This window comes from Ctenocephalides felis, unplaced genomic scaffold (assembly GCF_003426905.1).
Source record: "Ctenocephalides felis isolate EL2017-DRISC unplaced genomic scaffold, ASM342690v1 CF-g0.4_SCAFFOLD_03571, whole genome shotgun sequence".
Taxonomy (NCBI): Eukaryota; Metazoa; Arthropoda; class Insecta; order Siphonaptera; family Pulicidae; genus Ctenocephalides; species Ctenocephalides felis.
The window spans coordinates 70807339-70825241 of NW_020539725.1; the positions used below are offsets into that span (position 1 = coordinate 70807339).

General features: G+C 30.3%; 1 protein-coding gene across 1 annotated transcript; it reads left to right on the plus strand.

Moving 5' to 3' along the window:
• Positions 1 to 622: 622 nt before the first annotated feature.
• LOC113386703 (esterase B1-like) lies at positions 623 to 7528 on the plus strand. Its single transcript, XM_026624464.1, has 14 exons — positions 623 to 757; positions 1011 to 1107; positions 1545 to 1792; positions 2016 to 2222; positions 3051 to 3528; positions 3655 to 3799; positions 3858 to 3972; positions 4057 to 4063; positions 4792 to 4952; positions 5646 to 5742; positions 5995 to 6239; positions 6302 to 6508; positions 6569 to 7317; positions 7378 to 7528. The coding sequence occupies exons 1-14, from the start codon at positions 623 to 625 to the stop codon at positions 7526 to 7528; spliced, it is 3042 nt and encodes a 1013-aa protein (XP_026480249.1).
• The last annotated feature ends 10375 nt before the right edge of the window (positions 7529 to 17903 follow it).

Genomic DNA, 17903 nt, shown 5'->3' on the forward strand with positions numbered 1-17903 from the left:
ATTGTTTATCAAGATATAATGAATTATTTTAAGTACTTACTTTATGAAAATGTGAATTACATTTTACTTGAGAAATTGAATAAATTTTGATTCATATACAAAATATAGCTTCACAATAATAATTTGATTATTTATAAATTTAAAACAACTTCTACATTTTTTTATGTTTTTCTTTTCATATTGTTTATATACCAAACACTAACTCAACCAAAAGTTTTTTGCTTACATCTGTTTGAAATTTTATAACATTTGCTTAAATATTTGAAGAAACCAGTTCGCTAATAACATTCGTCAAATCACCCAAAATAAATATTAGAGTTGATAAAAACAATCTGTATAAATAATCAAATAATTCTGTGATTAGTTTTTTCATTCAATTTAATTGAGCATAACCAAAACAACCTGTTCGGCGATTTATGTATTTGTTTTTAGAATTTTGTATATTGTATTAGTCGTTCACGTGAATTTGATAAATTACTTAGTAAATTATGTATCGAACAGTATACTAAATAAATAAAATATAAACTAGATAACTTCATAGATAATTTGTTATAATATATTTTTCGAATAATGAATTTGCTAATAATTTGTTTAGTATTTTACCTGAGATTTTCCCTTTACAATGGGTGATCTTCAAGTGACTTTGTTACAAGGTTCTTTGAGAGGAAAAGAGCAAATTAATGAAAAGGGAAATGTGTTTTATAGTTATTCTGGAATTCCATATGCCAAACCTCCAGTTGGTGATCTAAGATTCAAGGTAAATGAAAATAAATCTATAATTTTGAAGCATTTTAATACAAAATTGAAAAAACTCATTAAGAAGTCTCAATTTTCAGGAAGCATTAATTTATTCTGTAAAATTAAATTTTTAATATTTGTACATTTGAAAAGTTGGATAATGTAATTTACAGTACTGTACTGTAAATAACATTTTTTTATAATATTTAGCAGTATAAATGTTGTGAATCAGCAATGAAAATTTATTTTTGTTAAATAATTTTTATTTTTAGCCACCTCAACCTGCAGAACCTTGGTCAGGTGTCCTTGATGCTACTAAAGAAGGGAATAGTTGTAGATCTGTACATTTTATTAAAAAGATTAAAGTAGGTAAGTTAAAATCATTATTATATTAAAATATCTACAAAAAAACACTAAATTTGAAATTAGTAAATAAATACAATTAATACTAATACTAATATATACTAATATTATTATAACGTTCGTTGAACAACAATCAGAAATACTGCAATTGAGCTGTTGTGATGTGATTTCTTATAAGAAGTATTATTTACTAGAAGACAATACAATGTTGTTTTTTTTTAAGTTATTATTAGATATTTCTGAAAGTGATATGGTATGTGTTTCAACAATCCGCGTTAGGATTTTTGGATTTTAAAATTATATTTTTAAGTGAAAACTTATATCACTACTGCTTGATACCAAGCTGTCCCAGTTATCCCTTGTAGTTGAATTCCAAAGCTTTTATCTCGGACAAGTTCTACATTTCTATAACAGTATTATAATTTTTATTATATTTTTTCCAGGGGCTGAAGATTGTCTATACCTCAATGTCTATGTACCAAAAACATCAGAGAAATCCCTTCTTCCAGTAATGGTATGGATACATGGAGGAGGCTTCTTTATGGGATCTGGAAATAGAGATATGTATGGTCCTGAATATTTGATGGATTATGGAATTGTTTTGGTTACTTTCAATTATCGATTAGGAGTATTGGGATTTTTAAACCTGGGAATCGAGGAAGCGCCTGGGAATGTCGGTTTGATGGATCAGGTAAAATATCAAACTTCTGACAATGAATTTGTATTTGTTCCTTATTTTTGTTGAAAATTCTATAAAATTGTAATACGTACTAAAACTCTATAATATATCTACCACAGATTAGAGTTAAAGCAGCAGCAGAATTCACATGCAGCCGACAAAAAAATTATTTTTAACACATACTCATTATAATTTTGATTAATATATAGTTAAGTTTTATTCTTTGTCATTTGAGGTTGAGGCACTAAAATGGGTAAAAAACAACATTGCATCCTTTGGTGGTGATCCCAACAATGTGACAATTTTTGGAGAATCAGCAGGTGGTGCAAGTGTTCACTATTTGATGTTATCAGATCTTTCTAAAGAACTTTTTCATAAAGCAATTTCGCAAAGTGGAAGTGCTTTTAATCCTTGGGCACTTCAGCATGATAATAATAAAGAGGTAAGTTGTCGATTAATTGTATTTTAAGGGGGTATTCTACTGTAGAGTCATGAATTTCGCCCGGTTTTTGAAGCGCTGTATAAAGGAAACAAATAATATTTTTATTATCGATTTTTTTATCATTTGTTTATTGATATTTTATCATTACATCAAAAAATTATTAGAAAAAAAAAATTAAAATTCACAAAGTTATGAGCAGTCAAAGTGGAAGTTCCCCAAAAAAGAGGGTGTCCTGGCGTACATGATTCCAACCCTCCTGGTGATTTGAAACATAAAAAATAGATGGATTCTTAATTATAATAGATGCCGCTATCGTATGAACCTTGGATAAGTTAAAAAAATGGTTTTTGTTTGAATGGCAGCAGTTTGAAAAAAAAATTATTTTTTTTCATGTTTTTTTAGCAATTCCGTATTTTTTAAAAATACTAAATGAGAAGTTATAGTTTTGGGCAAGGTCCATACGATAAAGCGATGTATAGAGAAGATCCTCTCCAAATTTGAAGTAAATCAGTTTATTAGAACTCGAGATATCCTTAACGCCAGCTCGAAAACAGTAGTTTCGAGAAAAACGCGTTCAAAGTTTTGAGACAAGTCGGACCCGAACCGAGGCCACGTCTCTAAAACGGCTATAACTCAGGAAATAATAGTAATTTTGAAAAATCCTTTTAATGACATATTTTTGAATAACTAAACTTTTAAAATATGTAAAAAAAATTTTTTCGATTTTTTCAAAATTCTACAGTAGAATACCCTCTTAATCCATCCATAAAAGAAGAAATCTCAAAGGAAAAATTTAGGTGCTTTGTTGATGAATTCCATTATTTTCAGAATGCATACCGACTCTGCAAACTTCTGGGTCATCCTACCGATAACGAGGCAGAAGCTCTAAAAATCCTTCGCCAAACTTCCATAGATGATCTCATAGAAAACAGAGTAAAACCAGAAGACAAAGGTCAACTCATAATAGACTATCCTTTTCTACCAACAATAGAAAAACGTTATCCAAATTTTGAACCATTCCTGGATCAATCTCCACTATCAAAAATGCAATCAGGCAATTTCACAAAAGTACCATTCATATGTGGATACAACAGTGCTGAAGGAATTTTAGGTTTAATGGACTTTATGGATGACCCAAATATATTCGAGAAGTTTGAAGCTGATTTCGAAAGATTTGTACCAGTTGATTTGAATCTTACTTTGAGGTCTGAAGAATCTAAAAAACTTGCTGAAGAAATGAGAGAGTTTTATTACCAGGACGAACCTGTGTCATCTACCAACAATAAAAAATTTGTCGACTTGATTGGTGATACTTGGTTTTTGAGAGGGATTAAAAATACTGCAAGATATATAATTGAACATTCATCAGAACCTTTGTATTTATATGTTTATAGTTTTGATGATTTTGGTTTTTTGAAAAAACTTGTGTTAGATCCTCATATTGAAGGAGCAGCTCATGGGGATGAGCTAGGATATCTTTTTAAAATGAGTTTTACGGAGTTTCCAAAAGATTTACCAAGTGCTGTGGTGAATAGGGAACGATTGTTGCAACTTTGGACAAATTTTGCCAAAACTGGGTGAGTTAATATAATAATTGACATATAAATGAATTTTTATTTTTGCTTGTATTTTTAGAAATCCTACTCCTGAGATCAATGAAGTTATAACAACAAAATGGGATAAAGCTACTGAGGAAAAATCAGATCATCTGGTTATCGATAATACGATGAAAATGATTCCAGATCCTGATGCAAAACGACTGAGATTTTGGAATAAATATTTATGATAATTGTAATTCTACAATATTACTACTATATACATATATTTATTATAGAGTTTTTGTATTGGCATACTGATTGAAGTATATTTTGATTTATTTGTTCTCATTATTAGAGAAAAAGCTATTTTTGTTTGAATAATATAGAAATAAGGGGTAAAATTAGAATAAATGCGCTGTATTTTGTTTTAGTGTTTCACACTATCAACAGATGGTGTTCGGTGCCTAAATTTGTCGCGCTTTCTAAAGAACTGATTACTATTATAAGCAAAAGTTATTTGAAAAAAATTAAGAAATTAATTTTTTTAATTGGTAGTTGAATTTTAAATGTGATTATTATTACTAGAATAAGATGATTTATAAAATATTCTCATATTATTGATAAAAATAAAAAAAAAGATATTGATAAAAATGTTACTGTTATGTAATAATATTTGAAATGTCCTATAGTGATTCCCCATATCGATTAAAAAAACTATTTTCAACCTGTTTCTCTCAACCGGTTTCTTCATATTTTATTTTATTTATAACCATTACAAAAAAATGCAGACTGCATATATAAACATTCAATTAACATATTGATTGTTATTATTCGAAGCAAATTGCTACTTGTTAGTGATACAGCTTTGACTCACCGACCTATGTCAATATTATTGAAATTCAAATATACTTCTAAGACGAATATCACTACTTTTTTAACATTTGTTGTATCACAAGCATACGCGATAATTGTCGGAAATATTTTATATTAAGCCTATATAAAAATGTATTTATTATTATTTTATGTACTAGTTTTTAATATTAGTGTTGATTTTACAATATGTGAACCTCAAGTTACAATTCAGCAAGGAACACTTTTAGGAAAAGAATTGATCAGTGAGAAAGGAAATGTTTTTCATAGTTATTCAGGAATTCCTTATGCAAAACCTCCTCTTGGGGAACTAAGATTTAAGGTAAATGTTTGAAGATTAAAAATTTAGTTTGGTGATAAATTGGAAACACTAAAAATTTTGTAATGTAAATGTTTTTATGTATATCCACACAGTCTGTGGTGCACACAAACACGCTTTAGGAGACGTCCATTAATCACGTTATTGATTTTTTTAAGAATTTTTATCTGTATGAAAATCACTACTGCTTGATATCAGGTTGTCCAAAATGCAAAATTCGAAGCCAGGCGCTTATCAGAGCACTACGAAACTCCCAAAAACAATAATGAATGAATTTTGTCAGCAAAAAAATATTAATAATAATTCTATTACATTTTTTTTTTAATTTTAATTTTATTCTCTAATCTGTATTTATAATTATATTTAACAGAGAATGCTGACAAGTTGTTTATAATTAGTCGTTTACAAATTAGTAGATGTCCGCAGAACTAATATAATTAAAAAAAACTAAAAACAAAATAAAAAAAAACAATAAAATGTAGTAAAATGAAAATATTATAGTTAGTTAAACTATATTAGGTCTCCAGGTATTTTTCTTTCAAGCCTGGTCGGCTGGCCTTTCTGGTATAAATGACATGCTAGTTGGTTAGGATGGACGTCTATTCTGTACTTCTAATTAATGGTAACCATTGATACATGTACTTGAATAGGAATACCTACAATTTTATTACATAATGATTATATTTTTGTTTTTAGCCTCCTCAACCCGCAGAACCATGGTCAGGTGTGCGAAATGCTACCCAAGAAGGAGAAGCTTGTAGATCACTTCATTTTATTACTAATATTAAGATAGGTAATAAGAAAAATTATAAATTACTATATCATATGCATATTTATGCATATTACGTACATTAATACAAAATTACTTATTAGAATTTAATATTTTCTGTTATAATTGGACAGTGATTCAATGCCAGAAATTGCTGTTTGCTGTTTTTAGGCAATTTATACTCTTGGCTAATTATTAGAACTTTTTATGCGTTATTTTTTCATATAATGTAGTAAAATGTAAAAATTAAACATTAAAAGCCTGTTATACTTCCAGGTGCTGAAGATTGTCTATTCCTCAACGTCTACGTCCCAAAAACATCCGAAAAACCTCTTCCTGTAATGGTATGGATACATGGAGGAGGATTTTATCAAGGATCAGGCGACAGTGATTTATATGGTCCTGATTATTTAGTGGATTATGGGGTTATTTTGGTCACAATTAATTACCGATTAAGTGTTCTTGGATTTTTGAATTTGGAGATTGAAGACGCACCTGGGAATGTCGGGCTGATGGATCAGGTGAAAACAATTTGAAACAAAATAAAATAAAATTGTAGATATAAAATTATGTGTTTTTTTAGGTCCAAGCCTTAAAATGGATCAAAGAAAATATTGCTGCATTTGGTGGTGATCCTGACAATGTGACTATTTTTGGATCATCAGCTGGTGGTGCAAGTGTGCATTATTTAGTGTTATCAGATCTTGCCCAAGGACTTTTCCACAAAGCAATTTCTCAAAGTGGAGTTGCTTTTAACCCTTGGGCACTCCAACACGAAGACACCAAACGGGTAATCTATTAATTTTAATAAGTCTTGATATAAAAAAAACTGTAACATTATATGTTTTAGAATGCCTTTGAGCTCTGCAGACTTTTGGGACATCCCACAGAAAATGAACAAGAAGCTGTACAAATACTTCGTAATGCCTCCATTGAAGATCTTATAGACAACAGAGTAAAACCAGATGACAAAGGTCAACTGTTTCTTGATCATCCATTTTTACCATCAATAGAAAAACGTTTTGCAAGTTTTGAACCATTCTTGGATGAAACGCCGGAATCAAAAATGAAATCAGGAAATTTCAATAAAGTTCCTTTTATGTTAGGCTATAACAGTGCTGAAGGAATTTTAGGTTTGATGGATTTTAAAAATGATTCAAGTATTTTTGGAAAGCTGGAAGCTGATTTTGAGAGATTTGTACCTGTAGACTTAAATCTCACTTTGAGATCTGAACGTTCAATAAAATTGGCTAAAGATATGAGAAAGTTCTACTACAATGATGAACCTGTTTCATCAAACAATACAGAACATTTTGTTAGTTTACTAGGTGATACTTGGTTTTTGAGAGGAATTAAAAGAGCTGCACAATATGCAATCCAAAACTCTGCAGAACCTATATATTTATATATTTACTCGTTTGATGATTTTGGATTTTTGAAAAAAATCATACTAGATCCTCATTTACCAGGAGCTGCTCACGGTGATGAGCTTGGTTATTTATTCAAAACAATTTTTACTGATTTTCCAAAAGATTTACCAAGTGCTGTTACAAATCGGGAAAGACTATTGCAACTTTGGACTAATTTTGCCAAAACAGGGTAAGACCGTATATTTTTAAATCTAACTTTAGTTACAATAATATTTAATTTGTTTTGCAGAAACCCAACTCCGGAAATCAATGATGTACTACCAGTGAAATGGAAACCAGCTTCAGCAGAAAAACAGGATTGTTTTGATATTGGCAACGAATTAAAAATGATTTCAGATCCTGATGAAAGTCGTTTGCAATTTTGGGAAGAGTTTTTATAATATACTATATAACCCGACAGACGTTGTCCTGTACCCATGTGTACAATTTTTTAATATAACATACTAATATTTATCGTTTACTTAAAAATAATAATTATTGTTTTTTAAAGTACTCTTCACGCCAAAATGCATATACATTTATAATATGAGCGATGTTAAATGTAGAACTGCTTTAAATAAAATGATGAGACTCAATTCCCACACTATATTGGAAATTGAAGTCTTTTAAACGGTTTAACATAACCATAACCATAACATAACACTGGTACTTCATGTTGGATTAATTTAATTTAATTTTTTATTATTTAAGATATCCAAAATTCCATCTTAAACTTCTCCTAACCGATATCGTGAGGACCGAATTGTATGTATTCATCTTTACTTTTCCATTTGTTGTTATAAAGTGACATTTTTACGAATTTTAAAAATATTATGGAAAGATTAGTAAAAGATGCAAAGAAATTATATATTGAAAAAAAACTATATTGAAAATTTAATATCCGAATCTTGTGTTGGTGCCTCCTAAGGCGTGCGCACGTATTTTTTGCATGCATCGCATTAAAGGTAGATCCCGCCCTGATTAATACTTAATTTCATATTTTAAGTGATTTAATTTGTCATATCCTGTTTATATGTGTATTATTTAATCTGCCTTACATATACTGTATTTTATATTACTTTAATTTCTGGCACATCTCAGCTGCTTTTTGGCCATAATAATATAGACATTTCATTTTTCTTATTCATAATCATAAATTTATTATACATATTCTAATATTGTCTAGGTTCATAAGTAAATTGAAATTTTTTGGAAGATGATAATTTTCAATTGTTTTCAATGCAAACAATGACATGTCGCTTTCACAATTTTTTCCAGCTATTTCTACAATATTGCACATACATCCTAGCACTTTATAATCACATGCATCCTAGAAAATTTCCTTAACAAACTTTAGAAAGATTTATCAAAATCCGCATAATCGTTTAGAAGAAGTATACAGTGAGTGCTTGTAATTTAATATGAACTTTATATAATAGCAATTAAGCTCAAATGGATTCTACTTTTTAGTTAGAAAACGTTTGTATGAGAAAAAAAAGGGCTGTTTTTAGGGTTTTTCCGGCAATTATTCGATTTTTTCTCGCAGTAAGAACCATCCTTGAACATCAACAAACATTTAAAAAAAAGGATTGGCTAAATTGGTTCAGGCGTGGTTGAGTTATGCGCTTACCAACACATTTTGCGATTCATTTTTATATATAAGATTTATTTGCTTACATGAGATTAGATATTGAAGAACAAAACTTTATGATTTATCCATATATTTGTTAAACAATTTTGGTCAAGAATATAAAATTACGATCAAATGTGGAACTAACAGTAAACTAATCTATTATCAGGAATTGAATATCTGTGAATTCAAAAGTTTTTACTTCGGATCTTTTAGATTTTTACGACGTCGTTTGGGACATATGCAAATTCCAGTTTCAGCGCACTTACATCCTTTATCAGCACATGGACATGGTTCCTTTTTCTTGAATAGCTCCTGTTTAACTGTGGCAATTGCTGGATCTGCTTTTGTTGCCACAACTGTACCACAAGTACAAGGCTGATTACCACAAGTACATGTAGAACCTGGTATTGGTCCAGTACCAGGTGTTGCTCCACATGTGCAAGGTTGGTTACCACAAGAACACTTTGTCTGTACGATCTTGTCACCAGGTTTTTTACATTGGCAACCTTCTTTACCACAAGGGCAAGGCTGGGAAGATGCACTCTGAACACCACATGGACAAGGTAAATTTCTACCGCAAGGACACGATCCTGTTTGCATGCATGGACAGCTACTTCTGATGACAATGTTCAACGATTGGCCACATTGGCAACATCGGTTACGACAACCACAATTTGAATTACCGCAACCGCAATTACTAAATGGACAGTTTTGGCGACGGCGAGGGCAGTTAGGGCAACCGCAAGGGCTCTGACGATAGGGGCAATTTTGGTTACGGAATGGACAACCTTGTTGGTTCATGCATGGGCAACTTTGGTTATTAAGTGGGCAGCCTTGGTTTTGGCAGGGACACCGACCACGATTATGGCAAGGACAATTTTGTTGCCAAGGACAGCCTTGGTTAGGACAAGAACAATTTTGAATCCGGTATGGGCATCCACTTTGTGCACAGTGTTTTACACCTATATCATTATTCACTGATTCATCATTGAATGCAATATCGGGAGCATTGGTTGTAAATGAGTTTACCAACTCTTTAGCAATTATTTTTTCACCATCGACATTCCATTTAGGTTTAGAAAAGGATGTATCATCCATACAAGTGTCTAACTTGGTAGGATCTCGTTTGTTGATATCTGTTGAGGCAAATATTTTGTGAAATGATTTGTCTGTGTCAGGATTTGCTTTATAGTCGGTTAAATAGTCCATATTCCCAACACCCTTTTTGTCTTGGCAACATTCCGAGTGCGTAAAACGTGTAATGGAACTAGTAATTTTTGAGAAAAATGATCTCAAGGAATTTGTGATCTTAAACGGATACGTTCCTTCCCCATTGTCGTTGTTAGGACTTTGAGATCTTGCTCTCAATTTACTAATGTGCTTATTGGTCATAAAACTGCTGCAACTTTTTAGAAAACGAGATGCATCCGCTTGTTTTTCTGGTTCCCAAATCTGATCCACTTGATGAGGACAATCACGTCGTCCACAACTACAAGACTGACTTCTTACCATATCAAACAGTTTTGGTATTTTCATTGCTACATTTGTGTTGGAATGTTTACGGTAAACAACCTTTTTCGGAAATTGTGCATTGGGTATATAATCATCATTTTTGTCGTGTCTGAGAGATTTGTAGATTTTCGTTGAACTGGATATTGGATTTGGTAGTTTCGGATGCATGTTAAGTGTAGTAGTACCTATGCACATGGGTGGCTTGCCTTTCCGAGATATAGATCCATCAGATGTTGTACAGGACAGTTTGGATTTCGATTTAGTATTTTTTGCAGCTTGGGCTGGGACAGAAGAAACATCTGTTTTTAAATCATTAGTACATAAATGCCTGGTGAAAGTATGATTTTTACGTGTGGGAGAATCAACTGATTTTTTACACGTCAAAGGTCTTTTCGGTTCGCAGTTGGAAGAGCATTTCTTGTTTTTGCCCGCTGACAACTTCTCCTGGTATGTTAGAGACCGTTGGTACTTTTTGACCGGAACGCAACATTTTGATGAGACTTTTTGTCTTGGAGATTTGAGTTTTGACTTAGAGCCTTTGCGTTCTTTCCACAGGTGGACCACGGTTGAAGACTTTTCAGTACGAATACCATCTTTTGTGACTGCAGTATAAGGTTCACTTTCAGCGCATTTAGTCTCATTTACACTTTTGCTTGGTTTTGCAGGACACTTGACTTGGCAAGATTTTAATATGTCACTTTTAACTTCCAAGCACTTAGTAGAAGATTTATTTGATTTTGGTCTTTCACAGCTTTGTGATCTACGTGCTGACTTTTGTGCCCATTTAGGAAGTCTTTTGTTGCGTTTAGAAGCAGAATAACCACAATTAGGACATATGGTAAAATAAATTTTAGTCTTCTTTTTGCTTTTATTTAGGTCTTGTTTTTCAGGAGTTGATTTGGCTTGTCCAGGAATTATAAGTTGCTGAACTGGAATGTTTTCAGCACTAGCTGATTTTCCAGCATATATAAGCTGTTTCTTAGCGCAGTTACTATAATTTGCTGATTTTTGTACACAACCAGGACTTTTTTTAGTGCCGTCTTTAAAGTCAGAATTGAAACTGGCTCCATCTACAGATCCGCAAATAGGTTTTTTTATAAGCCTGCTTGCACTTGCAGCTTTTTTGAGGCTGTCTATACACTTTTTGCTGCAGTCTTTATATTCTTCCTTCATTTTAGAAACTGATGCTTTTGAAGGCATGTTGACTTTTGGTATGCAACCACATCCACTAACTGACATTTTTACATAATCCAAATTTTTTTTATTTGCTTCAGAATGACTATGGATTATGGAATGAGGCGCATTTTGGAAAGGTAAATCAACAGCTGTAAAATTAGCATTTGCTGATTTTCTTGGAATATCAGCACTTTTATTAACGCTTATTCTTTTACCAGCACTTTTTGGCCGATACAAACTTGGCATTTTACTCGACTTTGGTCTTCTATTAGGTCCCACTGATGATTGTTTTTTGAATGATTTTCGACAATAGTCATTTATTTTTTTGCATAAAGTGCAAGACTTGTTGTCGAGTATTAATGATTTGTAGAATCCTTTGCAGATTTTCTCAATAAATTTGCCATATTCTGTACTTCGGAACTTAGTTATAAAGTCCATGGAATCTTCGCTTTCTTGTTTTGGAAATACAATTAGAGCCTTTGACGTTGTGTCTTTGGCCCAGCCATGGTCTTTTGCAGGTGGTGTCGGTAGAGATTCTTTTGGCTTAGTGCTTTTGTTTAAGTCAATTACATTATTTTTTGCTGTTGATAGAGCTACCAAATCTGAAATAGAAAAAAATAAGTACATCTAGTTGTAATATTTTTATAAATCTTTTATTACCCAGAGTTTTAAGATCAGGAAATATTTTAGGTTTTTTAATTTTGAAATACAGTTCACTTTCTGCTGCAGGTTTGAAACTGTGACTAAGATCTTGTTGAATTTGCTTCCAGCCTCCAGCAGAATGCAAATATACGGTACAGCCTCCACAGCATTTGTTGGTTTGTTCTCTAATAGTTGACAAAAAATTCGAAGATCTAATCCTCATATCACTGGGTTGATCCCATGGATACTCAGGGTGTCTTATTACACCATCCCATTGCCTGTTGGAAAAATGTAAGTAATAATAATAATAATTGATCATTAACTACAAACTTCACAAAAAAGCAGTCTATATTAGGTATAAGGCATATGTTTTTCAATGTACACAAATCTAAAATCAAAATTAGAGGTCCAATAGCAAAAAATCTAAAATCTTCGATCTACTAATTCTTCTGTATTATATTTAAAATTTTATATTTTTAGTCGTTTCTTGGTAATTTTCACCTTTAATGACTATTGAGTGTTTACAAACATGTTTGCAGATTACCTATGGAACAATGGGGAATACTTAAATAAAAAAAAGCATTTCGATAGAAATTTCAGAGATTGTGAGTAAAGCTACTAGGAAAAATCAAGTTTTCTTAGATTTAATTTTTTACTAGATTTTTTTTATGAATTTATAAAATATTTTACGATTTTACAATCCTGATTAAATGCGCAAATTTTGATGAAACCAACATATTTTAGTACATTTTTCAATAAAGTGCTTCTTAAAGTCGACTGATTTTAAGAATTTTAAATTCATAGTTTAACAAAAAGTCTAAATTCTAGAAAACTTGGGGCAATTGTGTAGTTATTTTTGACTGTGGTTCAAGACATATTATTCACCCAAAGTTTAAATCAATAAAAATTATCAAAATTAGCCACAATAACCTAAAAATGGTCACAGTTTGACCAAAACTTTTGGTTGCATTTAAAACCTCACAATTTTCAAACAATCTGAGATAATTATTTCTCTATTTTTTTTTTTCAAAGCTGTTACCGCTTGACGTTGAATTCGGGGATATCCTGTATATATTATACCTGAAATTGAAAATGCGTCCTTCTTCTCCTTTATCCAATTTAGCCATTCTCTCAATTTGGTCCTTACTCAATTTAATATTAACTGCAGCCAAATTATCTTTAAGATAATTTGGATCATCTGTTTGTGGAATTGGAATCGCTCCCAAATGCATTATGTATGCCAAAACCACCTAAACCAAAAATTATAAATAAATTATATAATAGAAATATACCAAATATAATAAAAATATTCATATTTTATTATTTTATTCAATTTAGATACTAATAGTCTAATAATATATACAAGGTAGAAGAATATAGAAAAAAATATATAGAAGCTTTTTGTACTTTGTTGGATTTTTTAACTTTTTGAATTATTGAGAATATAATTTTTTTTTGGATTTGTTGTACAAATATAATGATTAAATATTACTTATGAAAAATATAAATATTTATGAAATTGCAAAAACATTACAATCCTGATTAAATGCGTCAACTTTTGATGAAACTTGCCAATGCACTTTTGTATATTTTTGCTGAAAGTAGTGCCTCTCAAAGTAGACTGATTTTAAAAATTTTAAATTCATAGTTTAACAAAAGGACTAAATTCTAGAAAACTTGGAACAATTGAAGTAATCTTTTTAAATTAAAGTCGACTGATTTTAAAAAAAATAAATTCATAATTCATAACAAAAAGGGGCCGTTCAAGTATTACGTATGCACTATAAGGGGGCGGGGGGTTGTTGATTACTTTGGGTTGATATGGGGGGCAGGGGAGTCTGAATAATGATTACGTCATAGGTAGTATTTTTATTTTTTTACCAAATGGCAACCTTGCATTGTCTTTGCCAGTACCAAAAATTTAAAATAAGTTTGTTATGTTCGTAAGATTATAATAATTTTGTTACTCTATGTTGAATACCATATCAGTAAAATCTCTACATCTTCAATCTATTTTCTTATTTAATTATAACCTAATAATTACAATATTTGAAAAAACAATACATTAATTGCAAAATGTTTACGTAAGCATGGGTGTAAGGGGTAAGAGCTTTACTTACTTTTGCTGACAAGGGCGATGGGGGGGGGGGGGTAAATAATTGTAATAAATCTGCTTACGTAATACTTGAACGATCCCAAAGGCTAAATTCTAGAAAACTTGGAACAATTGAAGTCATCTTTTTAAATTTATTACTAAAGAGAGCATTATCTATCTGTATACGACCAATATGCTCTATGTTTTCTATCATGAATCTATGTTTCATAGGCAATGTAAATAATTTAAACTTCTCACAAAAATCTCGATGATTTTTTTCAAGTAATATTTTTCTATAATATTTTTTCTTTTATTTCAGTAATTTTTTACCTGTGCAGGTGTAACACCTAATTCTCTGGCGATGTCTTCCACGGTGGTATCATACATCGCCGGGGCAAAATCGTCAGATACAGAATTACCCATACTTCCAAGAGGACTGTAGGCTACCAGGACAATATTGTTATTATGGCAAAACACTGACAGCTTTTTCTACAAGTAACAAGAGAGATAGTAGAAGTTTCAACCAGGTACAAAAATTAGTCCACAAACAACATATGGGCCAATTCTGCCGCACAATAGACCAATGTTATGGCAAGGCCATGTTACGCTCCAACTTTCAAACATTATGCTACTGTGAATCATACTGAATACTGTCAAAATGTCATGTATTTGCCGTGCATTCAGGCGTTTCACACATAAACCGCAACGTCACTTGTATGTTATGAAGCTGAGTCAGAAAACCCCTGTTATCTAAGATCGTTGGTTTGACATTCGTGCGGTTTCTAGGTTAGGTTTTCTATCCGACAACCTGACATCACAGCAACCATATTGCTTTTGTCAATATTTAGTATAGAAAGTTCTGCATAACATAGCCTTGCCATAACATTTTTCTTTTATGGAGCAGAATCAGTCCAATAGTTTCTTGATCATGATAAGTTTCTGTATGTGACCTACCTACATCAAATAAATTTTATTACCTGCTGTAAATAAGGATGAATTTCGACCTGTAAACAAGCAGGTTTAATTCGACAATGTTTCAAAACATTTTCGATTTGGCTAATGTTGAAATTCGATAATCCAATGTGTCGGGTTCGTTTCAAGTCGACTTCTTGTTCCATAGCTTTCCACACTTCCACATGATCTGTTGCATAGTCCCATTTTATGGCATTTTTGGTATTGAGGGAACTTGGCCTAAAAAATATTTTTTAATTCTTTTCATTTTCGAAAAATATAGATTTTTTTTAAAGATCAACGCAACAGCGCATCAGCTATTGATGCGTAAAATATTACCTAATCAGTACTCAAAATTCATCATATTTCTCAAAAATTTATAAAAATTAGCAAAAACTCAAACAGGCAATTCAATTTACTTGTTTACTTGTATAGTACATATTTAGAGATTGAATTTTTAAATTTAGTATTATCGAAAATGGTTGTATACTCGTATATTTTAATATTAAATACAAGATTTATGAGAGTTTAAATACTTAGTTTGACAAAGTTTGATGAAATGAAAAACTATTAGTATGATAAAATTGATAGATAAATTAGATTAACAATGGTACCTACTGGTTGAACTACAATTCACATGCCTTTCTAAATTTTCTAAAAAAGCTATTTTTAGTTATGATCAATAATATTCAAAAATCGAACTCTAATTAATGAAATTGTGAACAATAGTAAATATTTAAAAATAACCTAATAATTTAACATCGTTTTCATTATATAATTTTTATACTTACCAATTCCAACTCCCTGCATTTTGATGATCAAGTGTGATTGATTTGGAAGCAAAAAATCCAAAAGGAACATGTGCCAAATATAGATCTATATATTGCAATTGCAATCTTTTGAGAGTCTCGCATAAATATCTAAAATGAAAAAAAAAAACATTTTTATTATATTTATATGACCTAAACAACAAAATACTTCGCTATCACAATTATAATTACTAGTTACTAATGCAATTGGTTTTTTTTTTATTGATATATTATTTTCATATCTCGTCAGACAAGGGTGCCTCTTATAAGAGATTATGAAACAATTTTCATATTTTATATATACATATCATTTGTGTCTATTTTTAAAATACCTCTTCAATTTATTTCGTCTTCAATGTTTTTATAATATTTTTTAATTTTCTTTTGAAGTTATTGTCATCACTGGTCATCTTAAAATCGGTTGGCAGTTTATTAAATATTTTTAATTTTTATTATCTGAATAGCAAAATACTCGACGACTTACAGTTTACTGATTAAAAAAATAATGTCATCTATAAATTTGTTAGATTTTTTTTAAACTGAGATCACAATAAAGACACTGAGATATGTTATATTTCTCTTAAAAGTGTGATCAAGTGCACTATTTTTTAATGATACTGACTATAAGTCTGACTTTTTCATCATAAAATTATTACAAAATTTAATAACTAATTAATTATAAATATACCTTGACACATCCTCGTCCCGTAATCCAAAAGGCGGCAATTTTGAAGTAATAAATAATTCTTTTCGGCTATGACCTTTTTTGAACCATCGTTTTAAAGCTTTTTCCGATTGAGACTTCGTTTCCATAAATATATGCTGTATCTAAATGCCTGAAAAATTACTTATATACAGCAAAAATAAAACACATTATAAATAAATATTATTAAAATTAAAAATGCAATTTAATTGAAGTTAATTGATCTTTTAGATGATTCAAAAGTAGACAACTCAATTGATGAGATAATGATATTAAATATGTAATAAAATGGTTTTTGAAATATTTTATAATTTGATGGGATTAAATACAAAGTAAAGTTGTATCAAATCTTTAAAAGTCAACTTTTCTTTTGAATAAAAAGAGAATATTGTCAGATTTTGTTGATACCTACTCAAAATCATTATATGGATATGAGATTCAGCTTTTTTGTATCTCATATAATTAACTTGTTTTAAAGCAACATTTTGATATTTAGTTTTGGCTAATAATTATTGATCCTTCATATCTAATTACATACATAAATACATAAAAGCCTATGGCTAATAATTCCTAAATGTATTTTTTGTGATACGCTATGAAGTTGCTTTTTTGGTAAAAATTTGGTAATGACTTTTATATGGTGAAATTTATGGTTCATGATAGACGATTTGGAATTACTTTTGAAATAAGCCTTGAATAATTTTTTTTTACCTATATCCTAATTCAAGTGCTTTATACAAGGCAGCTTCAGTTTTCATAGAATCGTGCAACCTCCAAGTGCCAAGACCTATTTTTGGTATTTTGATTTTGCAGCCCAATTTCTTTGGCTTGCAAGACATTTTTTGCTTGATGTCAAAAAGATAATAGTAGTTTTGAGTTTACTGTTAATTTCATTAATTAATTGTGCTTGAACTGAAGTTAAATCTAGAAATGTATGAAAATTATACAACTTGATATTTTAACTTAATATAATGGGTTACATCTTAAGATTTGATGAGACTCAATGAAAAATTATTCTAGACTTAATATATTTTAAAATTTATACTCATATAAGATAAATAATGTATTTGTATAATAATTATATATATATATATATATATAGTTATAATTTAATTTAAACTTTGTTATAAGTTAAATTATTTTAAATTATGTAATTATTTTTGAATGAACAAATGTATTGCTAAGTAAATCTCTTCTTGTAAATATTCAAAATTTATGTAATTTTCATTAATGTTTGGAATTTAAAACCCACAAC